This window comes from Tenrec ecaudatus, chromosome 8 (genome assembly GCF_050624435.1).
Source record: "Tenrec ecaudatus isolate mTenEca1 chromosome 8, mTenEca1.hap1, whole genome shotgun sequence".
Taxonomy (NCBI): domain Eukaryota; kingdom Metazoa; phylum Chordata; class Mammalia; order Afrosoricida; family Tenrecidae; genus Tenrec; species Tenrec ecaudatus.
The window spans coordinates 140652228-140675282 of record NC_134537.1 but is presented as its reverse complement, the minus strand read 5'-3'; the positions used below and the strand labels follow the sequence as shown (position 1 = coordinate 140675282).

At 40.2% G+C, this 23055-nt stretch overlaps 1 protein-coding gene across 2 annotated transcripts in view; it reads left to right on the top strand.

Moving 5' to 3' along the window:
- The window catches only part of ALMS1 (ALMS1 centrosome and basal body associated protein), a 123539-nt gene that overhangs the window by 8012 nt on the left and 92472 nt on the right, over positions 1-23055 (top strand). For both annotated transcript variants that reach the window (XM_075556945.1, XM_075556944.1), the window contains exons 2-4: positions 13027-13146; positions 15609-15804; positions 22771-22888. In XM_075556945.1, the coding sequence (XP_075413060.1) occupies positions 13027-13146; positions 15609-15804; positions 22771-22888 (434 nt within the window). The remainder of the gene's footprint in view (positions 1-13026; positions 13147-15608; positions 15805-22770; positions 22889-23055) is intronic.

Below are 23055 nucleotides of genomic sequence, written 5' to 3'. Positions count from 1 at the left end.
ACAGGACTGTAATATTGTCGTATTCCTAGATAGCCAACAAGGTGGCTGCCACCTAGTAGATGCTCAATTATAATTTGTTGAGACTTTGGTGTTAAGTAGTTCGGGAGACAGGAGATACAGTGCTGTGTTATACAGAAGTTCTCTTGCTCAAGATGGTAAAGTTAGAAAGGAAAAACAGCAGAATTTTGCTAAATTTCCTTTGACCTCACCCAGTTAAAAGTTACAGTCCACAGACATTTATTATGTTCGATTAACCCAGTGAAGCCTGACATCTATAAAGGGGGGTGGGGAGGAATAAAAATGGTTTACTATGGGGGAGAGAGAGGACAAAGGGAGCTGATATCAAAGCAAGAAGAAAGAAAATGTTTTGAAAATGATGGTGGCAGCAATTATACAATTATGGTTGGTCTAATTGAATTATGGATTGTGATAATATTTGTAAGATCTCCCAATTAAATGATTAAAAAAAAAGACAAACACAGGAGGAATTTAAGCAAAAACAGAGTCCCTCAATCAGTGCATGCTTTAAACAGATGAAACATGGTGTGGTCTAAAACTTAGAATGCAAATTAAATTGGTTTAGGGACTGACAAAAAAGAAAAAGAAAAGAAATGGTTTATTAGCTACTCGATGCCACTCGAGAGGTACCAACAGTGCAGCTGGAGGATGGCACTTGGATTTCTCTTCCTTCTCCTTTCCTCAGCTTCACTGTGCACTCATAGTTGGCAAGTTTTTATCATCTTTGATCTACATTATGACTTTTTTGTTTGTTTTATAAAGCCAATCTTGTTTCTGTGTTTTTCTTTTTTTTTAAAATAAACCAGAAACAATTACAATGATGGACATTTCCATCTTAGGCAAGAGAACTTCATCTAACACAGCACTGTATTTTTTGTCCTCAAAATTACTTACCATCACTTCCTCAGCTCAACCATTATTAAGCATTTATTGGAACTTCAAGACAAAGGTGGAATGTTTTTAAAGCCAGCGTGCCATCACATACAATATGAACGCCCAGCCCTGGAGTCCGTGTTGACTTAGAGCAAGCCCATGGGTTTCCGAGACCATCACTGTTTATAGGAGTGAAGGCCTGATCTTTCCCCCACAGCGCTGCTGCTGTGTAACCACACCGCCACCAGGGCTCCACATTACAGTAGTACCTTTTTAAAAACAACAAAATCACCTGCGTTTCAGGCCAAAGTAAGAATGAGTAAGACTAAGAATTCAAATAATTGAATGAGATTGTACAAGGAGGTTTCAAAATGTCTCAAAAAACTGCCATTATTTTTCAATCTCATTTCCTCCCGAACTTTTGGAAGCCCCCACATACATAAAGTATGAGTGAAAGCTATCAAATAAAACATAGTTTTAGACCCTTTTTAAAAAGGACCGATACCATTTGTAGTGAAGTTTACTGATACCACTGAGAAAAGGTTCCCTAAAAGACAAAACACTCTGAAAATTCAGGACCATCCACAAAATGTGTTCACAGAATGCAGGGGAGTGAACTGGATAGACAAAATCTATGATGGAAGATGTGTTATTCCGGGAAGGGGCAAGATATTACAAAACATTTTATTTTATGATATAAACACATGGACAAATGTGTCTGAAAATTCACAAAGACAGAATGTACAGCTTCCACAGCTGATTTAGAGAGTGGCTTGCTTCCAGCCCTCTCTGACCAGCACAGGGAGGGACAGTGTACTTCTGAGGGGCTTGCCCAAGTGTGTCCTTGATGGAAGTCCCATACTGGGCATACACGGGATGTTTCCTAGTCAGTTTCACCCTGACCAATTTCATAAATCCATCTATCTAATAATATCTCTCTTCCAATCATGGTCCCATCCCTACTTCTGTAACTGAAGTATTGATCTGCCACCATTCATGCTTTTGTGACAGTTTCCTTTGCTCTCCCACGGTCTTTTTAAAGCTTGGTAGCTCAGCGCATCCTCGAACGTCATTGCAAGCTCTTGTTGATAGTCTCCTTCATCGGGATTATGTGTCTATATCTCTTTTAAGACTTAGTAAATGTTCTATTTTTTTAAAAAGTCCATAAGATGTGTTTCACAGTTATCTTCCAGCAATTGTGAATCACAGTTGGTGTGTTCTTACCTGAACTCACTCAGGCTTTGTGCATCCACTCCTGTGCTTTCAGTGCTAGTAAACTGTAATTCTCCGTTGTCCAGCGTGTCAGCTTGCCCTGTGGCCCAAATTCCTTGATGAATCTATAAAGAGCTGTTGATTTTTACCTTATTACCGTATATACTCATGTATAAGCTAAGTTTTCTTATGGCTAGCAACATATTAGGAGTAGCCTTCAACCTTGCCAGCTTCACTGGTATGATGATGTATATTTAATTAAAGCAAAAAAAAAAAAGAATTTACAGTTCAGGAGTGGGGAGCGGGGAAGTAGGAGGAAAAACTGAGCTGATACCAGGGACTTATGTGGAGAGCAGATGTTTTAAGAATGATGAGGGTAACGGATGTACAAATGTGCTTTATACAATTGATGTATGTATGGATTGTGATAAGAGTTGTATGAGCCCCCAATAAAATGATTTCCCTTATCCTATACTTACAATGACAATTAAAGCCATTATTTTTAAAAAAACAACTAAGTTTTTCAGCACATTTTTTAATGCCGTTTTCGTGGTAAAATTAGGTGCCTCAGCTGATATTCAGGTCGGTTTATTTGCGAGACTGAGAGTGATGAGGTCCCAGCTCTTTACACATTGAACCATATCTTAGTTTCCTAGGTCTGCCATAGATATATACTACAAAACAGGTGGTTTTGAAGATCAGACATTTTTTTCTCTCAGTTCTGAATGCTCAAGACCAAGCGGCAGGGCATTAGCTGCTTCGATTCCTCTTTAAGGCTTTGCCAGAGGAGCTGTTCCAGGCCCCGCCTTGCCATGAAGTTGCTCTTTATTCATGTGTTTGTCTCTGTTACCGTAGGTTTTTATGCTTTTCCTACATGTGACTGCACATTTTTTCTTTCATAAGAAACCATTCATTAATTAAGGAACCCTGATGGAGTAGTGGTTATGAGTTGTGTTGTGATTGTCTTGGTTGGCTGTTCGAAACCAGCAGCAGCTCTGTGGGAGAAAGGCTGGGCTTTCTACTTCCATTAACAATTATAGTCTAAGATGGTGTAGTGGTTATGAGTTGTGTTGTGATTGTCTTGGTTGGCTGTTCGAAACCAGCAGCAGCTCTGTGGGAGAAAGGCTGGGCTTTCTACTTCCATTAACAATTATAGTCTCAGAAAGCCCACAGGGGGTGGCTAAGAGGCAGCATTGACTCCATGGCAGTGAGTGTTCATCCATTGGTTAGGATTTGGATCCACTCTACTCTGGTTTAATTTATTAATTTACTAGATGTTTTAATAACCATTTTTGTATTATAAAGTTTAATTTTAACTTTGGTTTTCTTGGAGTTGCTAAGAAAAAAGAGACTACTCTTTCACATTCAGTTAGTTGCCAAAGTATTAGTTCTTAATATTGTATTGTTAGTTTTCTATAAATAACCCACTGAATTGACTCTCCTTTTTATAAGCTGTTGTGAAGCAGTTCCTTTCAAAGGCAAAAGACCCCCTGCTTCACACCAGCATTATTTGGCTGCAATAATGTAATTTTAACCTTTAGTCTTAGCATTCTCCTCTCCTGGAGGGCTCAGAGAAACCCAGCTGGGCCAAAATAGTGATGATACTGTTAAACTTCTAAGGAGTTCAGATTTCTAAAATGAATGTGCAAAATAGTTTGTTTTGCTTTTTGTTCTTTCTTAAAAATTGCTTTTGAAGCAAGGTGGCTGTGCCCCAGTCAAGCTTTTTACCGTCTCAGAAAAACCTCTTGAAAGAGTTGTTGTCTTAGAAATAGCCTTACGATCGCTGAAGACAAATGGGTGCATAAGCAAATGTGGTGAAGAAAGCTGATGGTGCCCGGCTATCAAAAGAGATAGTGTCTGGGGTCTTAAAGGCTTGAAGGTGAACAAGCGGCCATCTAGCTCAGAAGCAAATAAGCCCACATGAAAGAAGCACACCGGCCAGTGCGATCACGAGGTGCCCAAGGGACCAGGTATGAGGCATCATGCAAAAAAAAAGATATAAGTGTGTGTATGTATGTGTATATATGTGTATATGTATATATGTATGTATATATATGTATATATATATCATATTAAATGAAGGGGGAAGTGCAGAGTGGAGACCCAAGGCCCAAGTGTCGACCAATGGAGATCCCCTGATAGAGGGGTTTAGGAGAGGAGATGGGTTAATTAGGGTGTGAGGTAGTATCGATGAAGAACACAGCTTTCCCCCGGATCCTGGATGCTTCCTCCCCCCAACTACCATGATCCGAATTCTACCTTGCAGGGCTGGATAGGACAGAGGCTGTACACTGGTGCATATGAGGGTTGGAGGTACAGGGAATCCAGGGTGGATGATACCTTCAGGACCAAGGGTGTGAGGGACGATGCTGGGAGAGTGGAGGGTGAGTGGGTTGGAAAGGGGGAACTGATTACAAGGATCCACATGTGACCTCTTCCCTGGGAGAGGGACAGCAGAGAAGGGGGGAAGGGAGACTCCGGATAGGGCAAGATATGACAAAACAACGATGTATAAATTACCAAGGGCATATGAGGGAGGGGGGAAGGGGGAGGGAGGAGGGGAAAAAAAAAGAGGACCTGATGCAAGGGGCTTAAGTGGAGAGCAAATGCCTTGAGAATGATTGGGGCAGGGAATGCATGGATGTGCTTTATACAATTGATGTATGTATATGTATGGATTGTGGTAAGAGTTGTATGAGTCCCTAATAAAATGTAAAAGAAGAAAAGAGAAAAAAATGATTAAGGCAAAGACTGTACAGATGTGCTTTATACAATTGATATATGTATATATATGAACTGTGAAAAGAATTGTATGAGCCCCAATAAATTGTTAAAATTAAAAAAATAAATAAATAAATAAAAAATCAGACCTAAGTTCAAAAAAAAAAAAAAAGAAATAGCCTTACAGTGCGATCACGAGGTGCCAAAGGGACCAGGTATAAGGCATCATGGAAAAAAAAAAGATATATGTGTGTATATGTATGTATGTGTATATATATGTGTGTGTGTATATATATATGTGTGTGTATGTGTGTGTATATATATACACACACACACACACACACATATATATATATATATACACCATATTGAATGAAGGGGGAAGTACAGAGTGGAGACCCAAGGCCCAAGTGTCGGCCAATGGAGATCCCCTCATAGAGGGGTTTAGGAGAGGAGATGGGTTAATTAGGGTGCGAGGTAGTACCGATGAAGAACACAGCTTTCCCCCAGATCCTGGATGCTTCCTCCCCCCAACTACCATGATCTGAATTCTACCTTGCAGGGCTAGATAGGGCAGAGGTTGTACACTGGTACGTATGAGGGCTGGAGGCACAGGGAATCCAGGGTGGATGATACCTTCAGGACCAAGGGTGTGAGGGGCGATGCTGGGAGAGTGGAGGGTGAGTGGGTTGGAAAGGGGGAACTGATTACAAGGATCCACATGTGACCTCCTCCCTGGGAGAGGGACGGCAGAGAAGTGGGGGAAGGGAGACTCCGGATAGGGCAAGATATGACAAAATAATGATGTATAAATTACCAAGGGCACATGAGGGAGGGGGGAGCAGGGAGGGAGGGAAAAAAAAAAAGAGGACCTAATGCAAAGGGCTTAAGTGGAGAGCAAATGCTTTGAGAATGATTGGGGCAGGGAATGTATGGATGTGCTTTATACAATTGATGTATGTATATGTATGGATTGTGATAAGAGTTGTATGAATCCCTAATAAAATGTAAAAAAAGAAAAGAGGAGAAAAAAAAGAAAATTATTAGGGCAAAGAATGTACAGATGTGCTTTATACAATTGATGTATGTATATGTATGAACTGTGATAAGAATTGTATGAGCCCCTAATAAATTGTTTAAAAAAAAAAAAAGAAAGAAGAAAACGTTCTAAACTCGAAAGTGGTGATGATTGCACAATTCTAATATGATTAAATCACTGACTTGCAGAGTACGTAAATGATACGTCATTGGAACCAATAAATAAAACTAAAAAATGAATGTATTGCATTGGGCAAAAAAAAAAAGAAATAGCCTTAGTTATTTTATTGACTGGTTTTTGCTTTAAGCCGGCTTCTTCTCTGGCCAAAAGCAGTTTGTTGCAGGTGCTCTGTGAAGATGTTTGGTGAGTATAGTGGTAGTTAGGTGCTGTTGAGTCTGTTTGGACACACAGTGACCCACTCTGCCAATGTCTGCAATATCCTCACAGTCGTGTTGAGCCTTTTCTCCCAACTGACCCTCTACTCTACCAACTATGGTGTCCTTTTCCAGGGACTTGTCTCTGCTGACAACATATCCAAGTATTTGAGACAAGTCTCTGATGTCCACTTTAGTGTTGCCTTTCTTATCTTTTTAATGACCTTGCTTTCTTCTTGTGTTGTATTCTACGACTAGTCTGGTCTTTGGTCACTAATAATGTCCAGTGCATCAAGTCTGTTTTCATCATCTCTTCCCACACCCCACCTCCCCATTTATCTATCTATCTATCTATCTATCTATCTATCTATCTATCTATCTATCTATCTATCTATCTATTTATTTATTTATTTATTAGATGATTGATTGCCACTGCCGTCAAGTTGATTCCCAGGCAGAGTGACAGATGTTGTCAATTGGTTCCTGTATATTCCAGCTAGTGAGGTCCACATTCCACATGTGTAGTCATTCTTTATCTTGTTGAAAAAGGTATCTAATGTGATGCCCAGCTATCAAAAGATACAGCGTCTGGAGTCTTAAGTCTCCAGATTTAGAAGCAACAAAGCCCACATGGAAGAAGCACACCAGCCTGTGTGATCACGAGGTGTCGAAGGGATCAGGTGTCAGGCATCATCAGAACAAAAAATCATATCATTGTGAATGAAGGGGAGTGCGGAGTGGAGACCACAAAGCCCATTTGTAGGCCACTGGACATCCCCTTACAGAAGGGTCTCCTGGAGGAGATGAGCCAGTCAGGATGCAGTGTAGCGACAATGAAACATAAAACTTTCCACTAGTTCCTAAATGCCTCCTCCCACCCACTATCATGATCCCAATTCTACCTTACAAATCTGGCTAGACCAGGGGATGGACACTGGTACAGATAGCAACTGGAAACACAGGGAATCCAAGGTGGATAATCCCTTCAGGACCAGTGGTGAGAGAGTCAATACTGGGAGGGTGGAGGGAAGGTGCGGTTGAGAGGGGGAACCAATTACAAGGATCTACATATAACCTCCTCCCTGGGGGACAGACAACAGAAAAGTGGGTGAAGGGAGACGACGTCAGACAGTGTAAGATATGACAAAATAATAATTTATAAATTATCAAGGGCTCATGAGGAAAAGGAGTGGGGAACGAGGGGGAAAATGAGGAGCTGATGCTAGGGGCTTACGTGGAGAGCGGGTGTTTTGAGAGTGATGAGGGCAATGAATGTACAAATGTGCTTTACACAATTGATGTATGTATGGATTGTGATAAGAGTTGTATGTGCCTCTAATAAAATGATTTAAGAAAAAGGGTATCTAATAAAGAAGTCATCAGTCTTGCAAAATTCTATCACATGATCTCCTGCTTCACTTCTTTGACCACGGCCGTCTTTTCCAGCTTTCCCCTGTGTTTCCAGCTTTTCCATCTGTAGGAGCCCTCGCATTGCAGTGGTTACGCATTGGGCTGTGACCCGAATGGTTGGCCGTTTGAGAAAGATGGCGGGGCTTTCTACTCTGATAAAACAGTTATAGTCTCGGACACTTACAAGGGCAGGTTGACCCTGCCCTGTAGGGGCCCTATGAGTCAGTATTGACTTCATGGCAGTCAGTTTGCATGAGTTTCACATGCCTACCAGTAATTATTATTACATCTTGATTGAATGCTCAATTTCAGACTGAAGAAATGGGTAAAATTCTTCAGTTTCTTCATCGGCTTTAGTGGTGGGTACATACATTTGAAAGTAGTCTTATTAACTGGTCTTTCTTGTAACATGTATGGATATTTTCCTGTCGCTTTGTACTTCAAGATCTTCACATGTTTGTAGACTCTCTGGCACACCATCCTCTAGAATTTGTCATTCTCAGTATAGTAAACCATATTAATTCAAAATGGCCAGTATCATTTTTGATGACTTCAGTTTTTCTACATTCATGGATTGTGTTCCTTAGTCCCATGATGAATGGATGTTTGTAGCCATTCTCATTTTGGAATGTGCTTCATCACCACAGAGGGTCCTGAAAACTTTGCTCTGTCCATATTACTAAGGTGGAGTCTAGTTTGAGGAGGCAACAGCTCTAGTCCTATTTTGGGTGCCTTCAACGTGAGGGGCTTATCTGGCACTGTGTTACATAATTTAAAATACACACTGCCATCCTGTTAGTTCTGACTCATAGTTCAGCTGTTATTCATAAAGTTTTTGGTAGCTGATGTTTTAAGAGTGTATCCCCGATCCTTCCTAGTCTGTTTTTAGTGTGAAAGCATCGCTGAAACTGGTTCACTGGGGATAGCCCTGCTAGTACTTGAAATACTGGTGGAAGAGTTTCCAGCAGCACAGTAACATACAAACCACCTCAACATGTCATAACTTACAATGGTTGTGGTAATATATCACATTACTACAATACAAACATGGTAAATGAAATAATAGCATTCATTTTTTAAATGGTAAGGAATTGCAAAATTCAATTCAAATAGGTAGAATTTCAGTTAGCCTTCTTAGATGGGAAACAGTCATTGAAATGGTATGGGTTTTTTTGGGGGTATACTTTTATGAACTTGTTTATTTATAAGTAGCATGTAGCTTTTAAATTGTAGTTTAAAAAAAAATCTGGTCTGGAAATCTGTCTCTAACTATTGACTTTCTGGTTAGGGATTTTCCAGACAGCAGCAGTAATTTACCTTTGAGGTCTCTGGCTTGGATCACAGATTCTCAGGACAACCTTTCTTTAATCCACATGTATTTTAAGTTAAGACAATTTTCCTTGCCTCCACTTTCTAACTCAAGTCCTTCACTGGGGAATTAGACCTTGGAGGATCTAGTGCAATGTAATAGGGTTTAATACTATTTTAAAACTTTTAAAAAAATCATTTTATTAGGGGCTTATACAAGTCTTATCACAATCCATACATCCATCCATTGTGTCAAGCACATTTGTACATTTGTTGCCATCATCATCCTCGAAACATTTGCTTTCAACTTGAGCCCTTGTTATCTGCTCATTTCCCCCCTCCCTTTCCCATCCTCCCTCCCTCACGAATCCTTGATAATTTATCAATTATTATTCTTTTTTATGTCTTACACTGTCTGATGTCTCCCTTCACCCACTTTTCTTTTGTCTGCCCCCCTCCCTTATCTATATGTAGATCATTGTGGTTGTTTCCCCCTTTCTCCCCCACCTTCCCCTTCCCCTCCTGGTGTGGCTACTCTCATTATTGATCCTGAGGGGTTTATCTGTCCTGGATTCCCTGTGTTTCTAGTTTCTATCTGTAACAATGTACATGCTCTGGTCTAGCCAGATTTGTAAGGTAGAATTGGGATCATGATAGTGGTTGGGGGAGAAAGCATTTAGGACAGGGGTCCTCAAACTTTTTAAACAGGGGGCCAGTTCACTGTCCCTCAGACCCATTGGAGGGCTGGACTATCGTTTCAAAAACAAACAAACAAACTATGAACAAATCCTATGCACACTGTACATCTTATTTTGAAGTAAAAACCAAAATGGGGCAAAACCACCCGGCAGGCCAGATAAATGTCCTGGGCGGGCCATGAGTATTTCTCCTTCACTTTAAACATTTTTATTAAACAGTGAAGTATTTAGTGTAACTCTTTTAGCCAAATTCTCCCAACTCCCATCAAGCAACCTTTTCCTGCATGAACCTGGTAAGGAAGGTGGGGAAGATACAGACAGAATTCACTTGTGAGTAATTGCAAAGCAGATTCTCCGGAGTGCTACCCTGTTGTGTATAAAATGAGCCCCCTGAGAAGCAATAGCTAGGAATGGGGCCTGTCTTCTGGACCTGAGAACCTCGCATAGTGAACCTGCAGGACAGCTCTACCATCAGAGGAGCAGTGGCAGAGCCAGGAGCCTGAGCATGGAACAAAGGGTTGGACTTCTCACCCCATGGAGCAAGTAAAGCGGAGTGCTTTTTCCTGCAGGTGGCGGGCTTGCTGCCACAGTAAGGTGCCTCTGGGCACCTAATTCAGGGAGCTGGGTTTGCTGACCCACAGAGATTGAGCCTGAATGAATGCTTTTGGATTAATGCTTATAGCCAAGTGGTTATGTACCTTTGGGGATTTATTAGCAGACTTGAAACTATGTAACCTGTGCTGGTAAACAACCACCCTGAGAATTTCTCACTGCCATTACAACTTGGTGACTTCCTTAATAAACTTTTTTTTAATCATTTCATTGGGGCTCATACAACTCTTATCACAATCCATACATACATCCATTGTGTCAAGCACACTTACACATTTGTTGCCCTCATCATTCTCAAAACATTTGCTTTCTGCTTGGGCTCTTGGAATCAGCTCCTCGTTTTTCTTTTTTTTCCCCTCCCCTCCCTCTCCATACTCCCCTCCCTCATGAACCCTTGATAATTTATAAATTATTTTTATCATATCTTACACTGCCCAACGTCTCCCAGGCTATATGTAGATCCTTGTAATCGGTTTTCCCTTTCTACCCCCTCTTTCCTCCTCCCTCCCGGTATCACTACTCTCACCACTGGTACTGAGGGGTTCATCTGTCCTGAATTTCCCTGTGTTTCCAGTTCGTATGTGCATCATTGTACATCCTCTGGTCTAACCAGGTTTGTAAGATAGAATTGGGATCATGATTGTTGGGGGTAGGGGAAGCATTTAAGAACTAGAGGAAAGTTGTGTGTTTCATCGATGCTACACTGCACCCTGAGTGACTCATCTCCTCCCCACTCCCCCTCTGCAAGGGATGTCCAGTTGTCTACAGATGGGCATTAGGCCCCCATCCCGAACTCCCCCTCATTCACAATGATATGATTTTTTTTTTTTGGTGGTTTGGTGCTTGGTACCTGGTCCCTTTCTTTGACCCTTCATGATCACACAGGCTGGTGTGCTTCTTCCATGTGGGCCTTGTAAACTCTTTAATCATGAATTTTGTGTGTTTCTGTGTAGCCAACACAATTGATATAAGAACTTAGAGGTAAATTTTAGAACATTAAGACCATGTAGTCTTTTTCATAATTTTCAACTTCTTTATCTTTGTACTCCATTTGGCTAGTCACTTGCTATAGGGTCAATTCCCAGGTCATAGATCTTTGTCTTCCAGAGGGTTGTCAGTGACTGGTGTTTTTGGAAATAGACTGTCAGGCTTGTCTCTGAAGTGCCTATGGGTGGATTGAAATCCCTAACCTCTGGGTTAGTAGCTGAATGTGCTAACCATTTGCACCACTCAGGGTCTCCACACTTGTGTCGTATATTTCCAATGAATATATTTTCCTTTTAATTGTGGTTTTTCTAGGATTTGGCTAAATTTTAAAAAATAACTGACACACATTTAAGTTTTAAAAAATACTTAGAAAATGTAGTTTGTTAAATTTCTGTAGAGGCATTTTGTTCACTCTGCTTTGCCTGGTGTTTGGGGCTGATCTGTCTTGCTCCTTTGGTCCTTCAGGTAGAGGTCTGTATTGGAAGTCGTGGGTTCTTACTCTGAGGGAATGTTGGTACAAATCAAGAACTGGTCTCCAAGCCAATGAGCGTCTTGACTTGGGTCCTCTGCTGGCTTCCCGTTGCAGGGCTTTACCCAAGGGCAGGAGGCTCAGGTTTGATTGCCTTATTTCACACATGAGAAAACCAGGTGCACACTCCCGGTGCCACACAACAAGCCCCAATTTGCTTCTCACTGTCCGTGCTGAGCCTGCTGGTCCTGGTTATTAGGGCTGATTTCTTTAATTCTCTGAAGCAGTAACATTTCAAAACAGGTATTCGTGTGTTTCTGCTTGCTTGCTTTTACCTTCGGATATATGAGGTTGGAAAACTGCTGTGGGAAGTGTGAGGGGGTCTTCAGTTTCTTTGAACAATGGGATTAAGAGATAAGAGATTTTTTCCAGCTATATCAGAGGATGTACACAGGTACAGATAAGAGCTGGAAGCACAGGGAATCCAGGACAGATAAATCCCTCAGGACCAATAATGAGAGTAGCCTTACCAGAAGGGGAAGGTGGGGGAGAAAGGCGGACTTGATCACAATGATCTACATATAACCCTCTCCCTGGGGGACGGACAACAGAAAAGTGGGTGAAGGAAGACATCGGACAGTATAAGACATGGAAAAAAATTGATAAATGATCAAGGGTTTGTGAGGGAAGGAGTGGGAAGGATGGAGGGGAAACAAATGAGGTGATACCAAGAAAATGTTTTGAGAATGATGATGGCAACAGACATACAAATGCGCTTGACACAGTGGATGCATATATCGATTGTGATGAGTCCCCAATAAAATGATTTAAAAAAGAAAGAAAATAATGGATTTTCCCCCCAATGGACTTTTTGGAAGCCCCCTCATATGTTGAGTTGTAACTGGGTTACCTTTTATCTGTTTCTTTATATTTAAGTGAGAATAATAATTTGGACAGTAGTTGTGATGTTGAAATGTTACTTTGTATTTGAAAGTGCTTTATAAATAAAAGAATGATGTAAATCAGGTGTCCTCAAACTACAGCCTGAAGGCCACATGCAGCCCACCGGGTGTTTTTCTCCCTTTTGTTTTTTAACTTCAAAATAAGATATGCAGTGTGCATAGGAATTTGTTCATAGTCTGTTTTTTTTAAACTACAGTCCGGCCCTCCAACGGATCTGAGGGACAGTGAACTGGCCCCCTGTTTAAAAAGTTTGAGGACCCTTGATCTAAATAGTAGGTTATTCTTATTGTTGTATAATCATAGTGGTTGTGTTCGTCTACTTAAATCTGCTTTTGATTTTAGGTCGTCCCACTGACCTGCCATGTGTGGCAACAAGGACATCAAGACAACAGTAGAGCACAGGTTTCCCATCCCAATCTGGTTTCTGTGGAAACCACTCAGTGGGGATGTGCAGATGATCAGGTGTGTCCTCTGTAACCATCACCCTTTGATATGCATGCAGCACAAAAAGAACAAAAAATAATGAAAAGGTGAACCCTCGAGTATTTCACCTTTGGGATAGTTCTTTGACAACCCTAATTATATAAAACAGTAGTTCACTTTTTTACCCCCTTCTGTTGACTCCCTATGTTAGCCTTCCTGGGTATTCCAGAGAGCCTTTGTTTATGTAGGCTTTACCTATCAGTATTTATAATACTGGAAATTAAAACAGCTTTTAAACTTAAAGATAATTTTAATATAAAAATCATACTATTTGGGGATTATGAAATAGTTCTAGAATCGTGGTGATGGTTGTACAGCATTGTGATTGAACTTTATGTCAATGATTGTAGACTTGAAATGGTTTAAAGAATAATTTTATAATATCTATTTTATGACAATAAAATGTAATGTACATATGCAGAAATAAATGGAATGTTGGACAGATTATTTATTTAGGATGAGAGATTATAAGAGAATGTTTACATGGGGAAGAGAATGATTCAGTAGAGGAGAAATGGAGCAAAGAAAGAGGGAATTACCTATACCAGGGATGTTTTTTTCAGGGTGGGGAAGTGGAGTGGGATGGGAAAGGGCTCTGATAAGTAGCAAGACTTAAAAGTCACAAGATGAAAATCTGGGTAGAGAATAGGATTATAAAATTGGTGGCAAGAAGATAATGGAGTTTTTGGCTTCTGCTATGCACTATTTGAGGTAGACGAGGTCATAAGTTGAAAACAGGGAAATAGAGTTTGGCGGTTTTATAATGAGAAGATAGGAGGTAGTCATTTCAGAGAATCAATTTAGGAGGGAAATGTAGGCTTTCCAGGCAAGGCCAAGTGACCTTGAGTTTTAGTGTCATAAGTTTTAAGGAAAACTAGTCAGTCGGGCATGTTATTTCTCTGCCAAAGTCAATGAATTCAGTCAAGGAAAAGATTGAACCAAAGTTGGTGTTTTGTGGGCACATAGGACAGAGGGAGAAAAGGGTCAGAAAATTAAGCCTGTTTGGGGCTATAATGATAAGTAAGCTTTCAGAGGGCTCTGGAAGGGAACACACATAAGAAAAGGCTGATGACAGTGATGCTCATCAGTTGTCTTTGTGAGGTTACAGAATTCAGGCAGTTGAGGTGTTGGAATGAAGAAACTGGAGGTCTGAGGGTGACTGGGAGGACAATGGATATATATGTCCATTGCCAGTCTGCCCATTCTTACTTACCAACATGGGGAGGTTCCAAAGGGCAGGTTCGATTGTTTAGGGAAAAATAGGCATTATATGAAGATGAAAATGACCACATGAACTGCCAAATTTCATCATTACTGAACTGCCAAGTTACATCATGATTACATAGCTGCCAAACCACTGAGGCTCATGATCGAGCCACGATAACACATAAACTATAACGATCATAGCCAGTGTTGCACTTACCTTAGTCAGTGATTACTGCCAGATGTATATTGTTACTATAGAAAAGTAGTTAGATTACAGGTTTTGCTTTTAACTTGTAATATATGTGAAATGTCAGTATTTTAGGTTAGGTTTTTGACGTTGTAAACCCAGTGAAGCATATATATGAGACTAGTTTGTGGGAAATTTTCAAGCACCCCCACTCCGCCAGTTGTGTGTGTATGTGTGTGTATGAGAGAGAGAGAGAGAGAGTTATTGATCTCAGGGAAGTAGGTCACCTGTTTGTAGAAGTTAGCAGGTTCCTTGGAGGATTCTCCTGACTCATAAGGGTTGACAAACCCAATATCAGCAGGTCAGAATGCTGGCTGTCAGAGAATGAGTCCAGGGTCATAGTATAGAAAGGAAGCTGCTGACTCCCAAATGGTGGAGACTGACTTTTTTCAGGATCAGCAGGCAATGTGAGCTGCTAGCTCAAGTCCAGAGGCTCAGAAGTCAATTGATGCAAGATCTAGATCCAGCCCAAAAAACAAGCAAACTTTGCCAAAAGATCCACAGATGTAGGAAGCAGGCCATGCCCTAGAGTACACTCCTTTCAACTGATCTGTTCATAGCAGCTCTTATCACAGAGGTGATTATGTATCAGATCTCATCATGGGGGATTACAGAATAACTGCCAAACCACTGAGAATTGTGGCCCAGCCAAGTTGACATACAACCTTACGCTTCATAGTTGGATAATGAGATAGTTGATAAGTGGGGGTATGTATAGTGGGAATGAACTGTGCGTCCTGGGTTGACAACAACCACGAGTCAGCGGGCTACTAGAATTTCAAAATGATTAAATTATATGTTAAGAGAAACATGGAAAGAACAGGCTTAGATTTTCAGAACTTGGATGAGAATATGATTAAATAGGAAGCTGTATGCTGGTTGAGTGGACATTTTTTTAAAATTTTTTTTGAGTGGACATTTTAATCTAAATATGTTTGGTCACTCAGTTAATGGCTTTGTATGTTTATCTTCAAAATTGTTGTTTTAGAAAACGGAAACTTGGCATTGCCTTCCTCAAGAAACGGACAATTCTCAAATCTTGGGTACATCCAAGACAAAGTTTAATGTGAAAGAGGAAGGGGCCAAAGTGACAGACTCCCCCTCCCTGGAGGAAGGTATATTGACCCAATCAGAAAATCGAGTGAAGGATCGCAGAAAAACTTTCCTATGTTCTCCATTGCTAGGTAATGTCTTTTTATTTTATTTATTTAAATAAATCATTTTCTTGGGGGCTCTTAAACAGATCTTATAACAAGCCATACATAATTGAATCAAACACATTTGTACATATGTTGCCATCATCATTTTCAAAACATTTTTTTTCTTTTTGAGCCCTTGGTATCAGCTCCTCTTTTTACTTCCCCACACTCCCATCCTCATGGGCCCCTGATAAATTATAAATTATTATTTTTTTTTAAGTTTCAAATTTTTAAAATCATTTTATTGGGGGCTCATTACAATCCAGACATCCATCCATTGTGTCAAGCACACTTGTACGTTTGTTACCATCATCATTCTCAAAACATTTGATTTCTACTTGAGCCCTTGGTGGTATCCTTCTCCCTCCCCGTCCCCCTCTCCCTCATGAACATTTAATAAGTTATAAATTATTATTGTTTTGTCATATCTTACATTGTTTAATGTCTCCCTTCACCCACTTTTCTGTTGTCCATCCCCCAGGGAAAAGGTTTATATATAGATCCTTGTAATCGGTTCCCCCTTTCCACCCCACCCTCCTTCCACCCTCTTGGTATCGCCAACTCTCACAAGGGATCATCTGTCCTGGATTCCTTGTGTTTTCAGTTCCTATCTGTACCAGTGTACATCCTCTGGTCTAGCCAGATTTGTAAGGTAGAATTGGGATCATGATAGTGGGGTGGGAGGAAGCATTTAGGAACTAGAGGAAAGTTGTATGTTTCATCATTGCTACACTATGTATCGTGTTGTTGGCCCATCTCTTCCCTGAGACCCTTCTGTAAGGGGATGTCCATTTGCCTACAGATGGGTCTTGGGTTCCCACTCTGCACTCCCCCTCATTCACAATGAGATGTTATTTTTGTTCTTTGATGCTTGATACCTGATCCCTTCGACACCTCGTATTACACAGGCTGGTGTGCTTCTTCCATGTGGGCTTTGTTGCTTCTGAGCCAGATGGCCACTTGTTTGCCTTCAAGCCTATAAGACCCCAGACGCTATATCTTTTGATAGCCGGGCACCATCAGCTTTCGTCACCACATTTGCTTATGCACCCGCGTTTGTGTGGGGAAGGTGAGCATCATGGAATGCCAGTTAAATAGAACAAAGTGTTGTTGCATTGAGGCAGTACTTGAGTGGAGGCCCAGTGTCCATTTGCTACCCTAATATACCTATGAATATATGTACATAGATGTATTTCTCCATCATCATATATAAATATATTTACATATGCACATGCCTTTAGACCTCTATAAACGCCATTTGCCTCCTAGTTCTTTCCTCTATTTCCTTTTACTTTCCTCTTGTCCCACTATCATGCTCAGATCGTCATTTGGGTTTCAGTAATTCCTCTGGGTTACATTACCCTTGATCAAGCCCTACCAGGCCTCCTACACCCTCCTCACTACTAATTTGGATCACTTGTTGTTCCCTTATCCCTGAGTTTGTTAACATCACTTCCTTTTCCTCCACCTCCCCCTCTCCCATGTCTCCTCGGAACCATCAGTCCCGTTGTTTTCTCCTCCAGCCTATCTTGTTTAGACAGACCTGTGGAGATAATAACATGCACAAAAACAAGACAGAAAAACAAAGCAACAAAAGAAAAGAAAACAACAACAAAAAAGAAAAGCCTGTAGTTAGTTCAAGGACTGTTTGTTGGCCTTTAGGAGCGTTTTTGTTTTTGTTTTTTTTTCAGTCGAGTCTGATGGGGTGCCATGCTCTGGCCCCAAAGTCTATTTTTGGTATTTCTCTAAATCTTACACCACCACTGTCTCCCTTCACCTGTGTTGCTCTTGTTCTTCCCTCTGGGTTGTGGGGTCAGTTCCCAATTTCTCCCTCTTCTTTCCGACCTTCTCTACCCTTGTGGTATCGCTACTCCCATTACTGTACCTGAGGGGTTTATCTGTCCTGATTCTATGAGTCAGGAGCTATTATCTGTACCAGTGTACATGCTCTGGTCTAGCCGGATTTGTAAGATAGGACTTGGGTCATGATAGTGGGGGGGAGGAAGTATTTAGGAACTAGAGAAATGTTGCGTGTTTCATCGGTGCTATGCTGCACCCTGGTTCTCTCGGTTCTTTCCTTGTGACCCTTCTGTCAGTGAAGGTCCAGTTGTCTACAGATGGGTGTTAGGTCTCCACCGTGACCCCCATTATCTGCATCGATATGTTTATTTTTAGCTAAGTGCTACCTCACATTTGTAGAACCCTTTGGGGAGAGTACAGCTCCGATAACTGAGGTGAAGAACACTGTTGAGTTGTACTCCAAGGTTGTAACTTAGCCCTGCTGGTCTACACTGGCCAGCTCATGGCATTCACTGCGTATCGTGTTGACAGAGGCAGGGAAGTGACCGTTGTTAGTGAGTACCCATCCCCAGTGTCACATTTGCTGAGTACTTCTTGGAGGAAACCATATAAGGGGACTTCAGAAAGTTCATGGAAAAACGGAATTGAAAGATCAAATGGAATTTTTCCGCAAACTTGTTGAAACCCCCTCAGTTTCTCCTTTGACTGCCCCTTTCAGAAACTAGACTGCTATCCTGAACAAACCAAGAACCCAAAACCAGTCAAGAACCCAAAACCAGTCATATTTACCAAGTTTTATTCTCAGAATTAATGAAGGCCTATGCCCTTCTCTTCAGATTTCAGGCCTAAAAATTGAGAGAGAAGTTATTTGTCTAAGATAGATTATATTACTTTCCTCTATTTGATATAAAATTATATGACATTTCTTTAAAAAGGTATTTTAAATACCTTTCAAATTATTGCTAGGAGATAGAATTATAATAGGACAACTTGTGGTCATCAATGATGTTTATAGTAGTAATAAAACCTTTTTCACGCCCAAATCTTAATTCAGAAAAAATTATTCTAGTCTTCTGTTTTCTTTCTTTTTTAAAGAACAATGCAGCAGTTACACGATTCTATGTAAAATGATACCTACCCCTGTGTGTGCTGTATCAGACTCTGATTCATGCTAGAAATGTATATCTAAAACTGCTAGTTTGGTGATGGAAACTAGCCAGCTCACATTGCTAGGTAATGAAAATTAGATGTGTTTGTATTTTTAGCAGATTTTAGATTAAACTTTTTGTGATTTATTTTTAAGTTACTCTAGATTATTGACTGTATTACTAAATCTTTTACCTTGGGTTTGAGATCTGATCAGTATGTTATTATTGAATACTTTCATATAGAAGAACATTTCCTTTTCCAGATTCTAAGGAATCCTTTATTTGTAAGTTAATTAAAAAATATCTTCAGAGAAACAAAAAATTTACATTTATATCTTTAAAAAGAGCAAACTAATAGCTAAAACTCAGAAACAAATATTAAATCATTTTATTTCCAGAGAAAAATATTTAAAAATTAACTTTGAATTTTACCTTAATATTTTTATATCCAAGATCACGTATTGGTGTAGTGTGAGTGTTTTCAAGTGAGAGAGTTGCTGATTGGATAATGAGGATTAGTCTTAGAGAACTTTGAACAGAACTTAGTCAACGTGTTTTGTTTTTTCCTCCTTCCAAACATAAGTAAATGCTATTCCAATCAAAATAGTGCCCGTCTATTTTATGATTGGATCTTGAAAGTTAATGTTCAGAAAATGTTGATGCAACTGGAATGGGAATCCATCCTTTGAGAAGACTTGGCTATTACCAAATATTTGAAGCACTTTTATGCCAAAAAGGAAATGATTTACATTCATTTATTTACCAACTATCCAAGTGCCTGCTGTTTTTCAGATTAAACAGGGAACTAGAGATAGACAAAAACCAGAAACAACTCCCTGCCCTGAATCTGCCGACACAGAGCAGCCCTGTAGGACAGGGAAAAACTGCCCCTCTGGTATCCCAGACGAACTCTTCACAAGGGTAGAAAGCCCCATCTTTTCCTCATGGAGTGGCTAGTTCCAAACTACAGACCTAAACAAAATAATAATAAAGTGAAATGAAGAGTTTAAATGTTCTAGAGCATAATTTTTCAAACTACCCAATGTGGCTTGGCGCCTAATTTTTTTACATGTAGTCTAGGAGTTCTGGTGGCATAGTAGATTACATATTTTGCTGCTAACCACGGGCCAGTGGTTTAAAACCCACCAGTCTATCAATGGGGGAGAGATACAGCTTTTACCCCCACAGTTTCCGGATCCCACAGAGGCAGTTTTCTTCTGCCCTGTAGGTTTGCTGTGAGTTAGGACCGACTCAATGGTAGTGACTTTGAGTTTTAAATTTATGAACTCAGAATCATTTTCACCTCTTAAAAAGGATGATAAAAACAAACAACACTAAAAACCAAAGAACTGTAGCGACAAGAGACATATGACCAACAAAGCCGAAAATTTTCTGTTGTTGTTTTTACAGAAAAATCTTTGTTAATTCTTGCTCTAGAGTTTAGAATTGGAATATAGGAGTTCCAGGAAGCTGATTTCAACGTGTTATGAGAACTTTTTAATCAAGTCACTTAGTAATAGAAAAGACTAAATAACCACAACAAAAATAGCATTATGCCACAGGAAATGTGCAGGCAGATTCTTTAAGAGCTGTATGGAAGAGATTTCATCACTGGTCATGAAGTTGTACTTAGAAAACATCAAAAATGCTTTCTCATATATAATTTTATGATTCCAGCTTGCCATTTATTAAAGGTTAAGTAGATCTCATGGCCAGAGGAGAGTTTTACCATTAGTGCTTAGTTACACACAGATAGTCATTATAGTGTGTAGACGCTCATTTATGGCAAGTGTCGTTGATGGTAATCAGCGCCAGAATGACAAGACATATCACAAAAGAGAAGAAGCTGAGTTGTCACCAGGACGATGATGATTGTGAAGAAATACACAGTGGGTCACTGTGAGAAAGTGGCGTTGCCACTAAGCTACATAGCCTTCCAACTCCCACAGTGCTCATGCGCGCGCGCGCGAGAGAGAGAGATCGTTTACCTGGCGTAACTTTGCCAACTCCACTGTGAAAATATGTTTAAATAGTCTAGGAGATACTGAGATGCTGTTTATTGCTTATAATTCCCTAATAATCTCTTACTGCCATTACGTTGATTCCGATTCATAGTTAACCAAAGGACAGGGTAGACCTGCCCTATGTGGGTTTCCAAGACCTTAACTTTGCAGGAGTAGGAGGCCTCATCTTCCTCCTGTTGAGTAGCTGGTGGCTTTGAACTGCTGACCTTGTGGTTAGCAACCCAATGCATAATACAAAGATGACTGTAGATTCTGGTAAAAAATAACTTTTTTTAAAAAAAAGGTCTCGAGTAACGTAAATGCTCATCTTATAGGTAATTATAAATGATAAGTCTGCCACACTTGCCCAAAGATCACCTTCGTGTGTTTGGGGACTTTGTTTTTTAAAAAAAAACAAACAACCAAACCAAGAACTTTTATCATTTTTAGAGAGGTGAAAGGTTTTTTTTAAAAAATGAAAGTCTAAACTAATTCACTAAGTCATGTCAAAGAAGACCCTATCAGTCGCTCTTGGTGGTAAAGGTTATTGATTTCTTTTTTTTTTTTTGGTTATTGATTTCTATTGTTGTTCCATTTTTAATTAATTTAGGCAGGAAATAAATCCAATTTAAAAGATAAAGTGATAGGTACTTAGACACTGAAGAAGCAACTGTAAATCAAGCACACGTGGAGGAGTTGTTCATGGAGCGGGGAAGCAGCCAGACAAAAGTTAAAACAGCAGTGAGATGGGCGATGTTAGGGAAGGTGCAGTGGCTGTGAAAGCTTCAGGGGAGTGCTGGCACCCCCCGGAAAGACCTGTGCCTCCCCTGTAACCCCACAGAGGAGAGAGAGTGGGGTGTGCACATTGCCTATAGTAGTGTAGTTATTTGAATTCTAAATAATTGATACTGAAAACAAACTTAGTTTTCTGAAAAGGTCACCCACCACATTAAGTTACTTTTGATTAGAATGTTGTTGGTGCTGCAGCTTGGTTTCTATTAATGTTTGATTTGTTTTATACTTGCGTCATAAAAGGGATAAAGAACTTGTGCCTTTTTATACGTATTTAAGGACATTAAGGATGATTTAGGTTGGCATTCAGGAATGTAAAATGCTTTTCCCACCCTGTAAAACAGCAGTTCTCAAACCTTTGGCCAGTGGACCCCTTTAAACAATTAAATATTACTGAGGAGCCCACCAAACTGTTATGTACGTGGGTCATATCTTAAATTGATTATTTCCATACTAGACATTAAAACTAAGGAATCCAAAAAATTATTAATTCATTAGAAAATTACAACAACCGCATGACATGTCAGGCTTAAATAACATAGTTTTGTAGAAAAACTTTTCCAAATCAAAGTTATTAATGAGAAGACTAAGCGTTGCTTTATTGTTTTGAATTTGTGTAGTGTCTGACTTCATGGGAGATGGGTAGATTTTCACATGTGCTTCTGTAACACACACACCATGTAGCTTCAGGAGATTCTCGCTGTTCCGTCATGAGAGAATGAGAGGAATAGGGTGCAGGACATCGTCCTGTTGAGTGCAGCGCTGACCTCACAGTGTCAGAGGGGTCTCGGGGGTCCTAGGTCACACTTTGATAGAAGGGGTTGAGCTCCTCCTGACGACGGGAGAAACGCTCGTGCTTTGTTAGGAGTAAAAGTCAGAAAGCGTAGGTTCAGATGTCACCCAGGAACTTCGTGATTGTGTGCATGCGGACAAACTGCTTAATCGTAATTCAGATTTCTCATCTGTAAAGCAAGCATTATACTTACCCTTCAAGATAGTTATGAACAGTAAGGAAAATGTGGGTGGTTATGTGCCTGACGTGAGGTGGGCATTCAATAAACAGTAGTTGCTCCTGCTGCTACGGTTACCATCCTCATGACTATGGAAACTTACAGAGGGCAGCACACTTAGGGTCTTTAAAAGTATGACATGAGTAAGTTAATTAATTTTCAGCCTTACCCACCGTTTTTGTATTTGAAACTTTGCAGTCATTCAAGATAACTTTGCTTCTCCTGATTTGCCTTTGCTGACTTGCCCGAGCCAAGATCGAGAGTTTGGATCCAATTCTCTATTTCAGCAAAGTGAACCAGAGTTTGTACCTCTGAGGTAAAACGTTTTTGTTTTTAACTTGTGTGTCACCTTTCTCCTCCTTTTCCTGTTCTACCTTGTTAGTAACATTAATGGCTCTAGCCTAAGATGGGGTAGGGGTTAGAGATTCTCAGCACATACCCTGAAGGTAATTGATGCCCTACATTAAGACATGATACCCATTA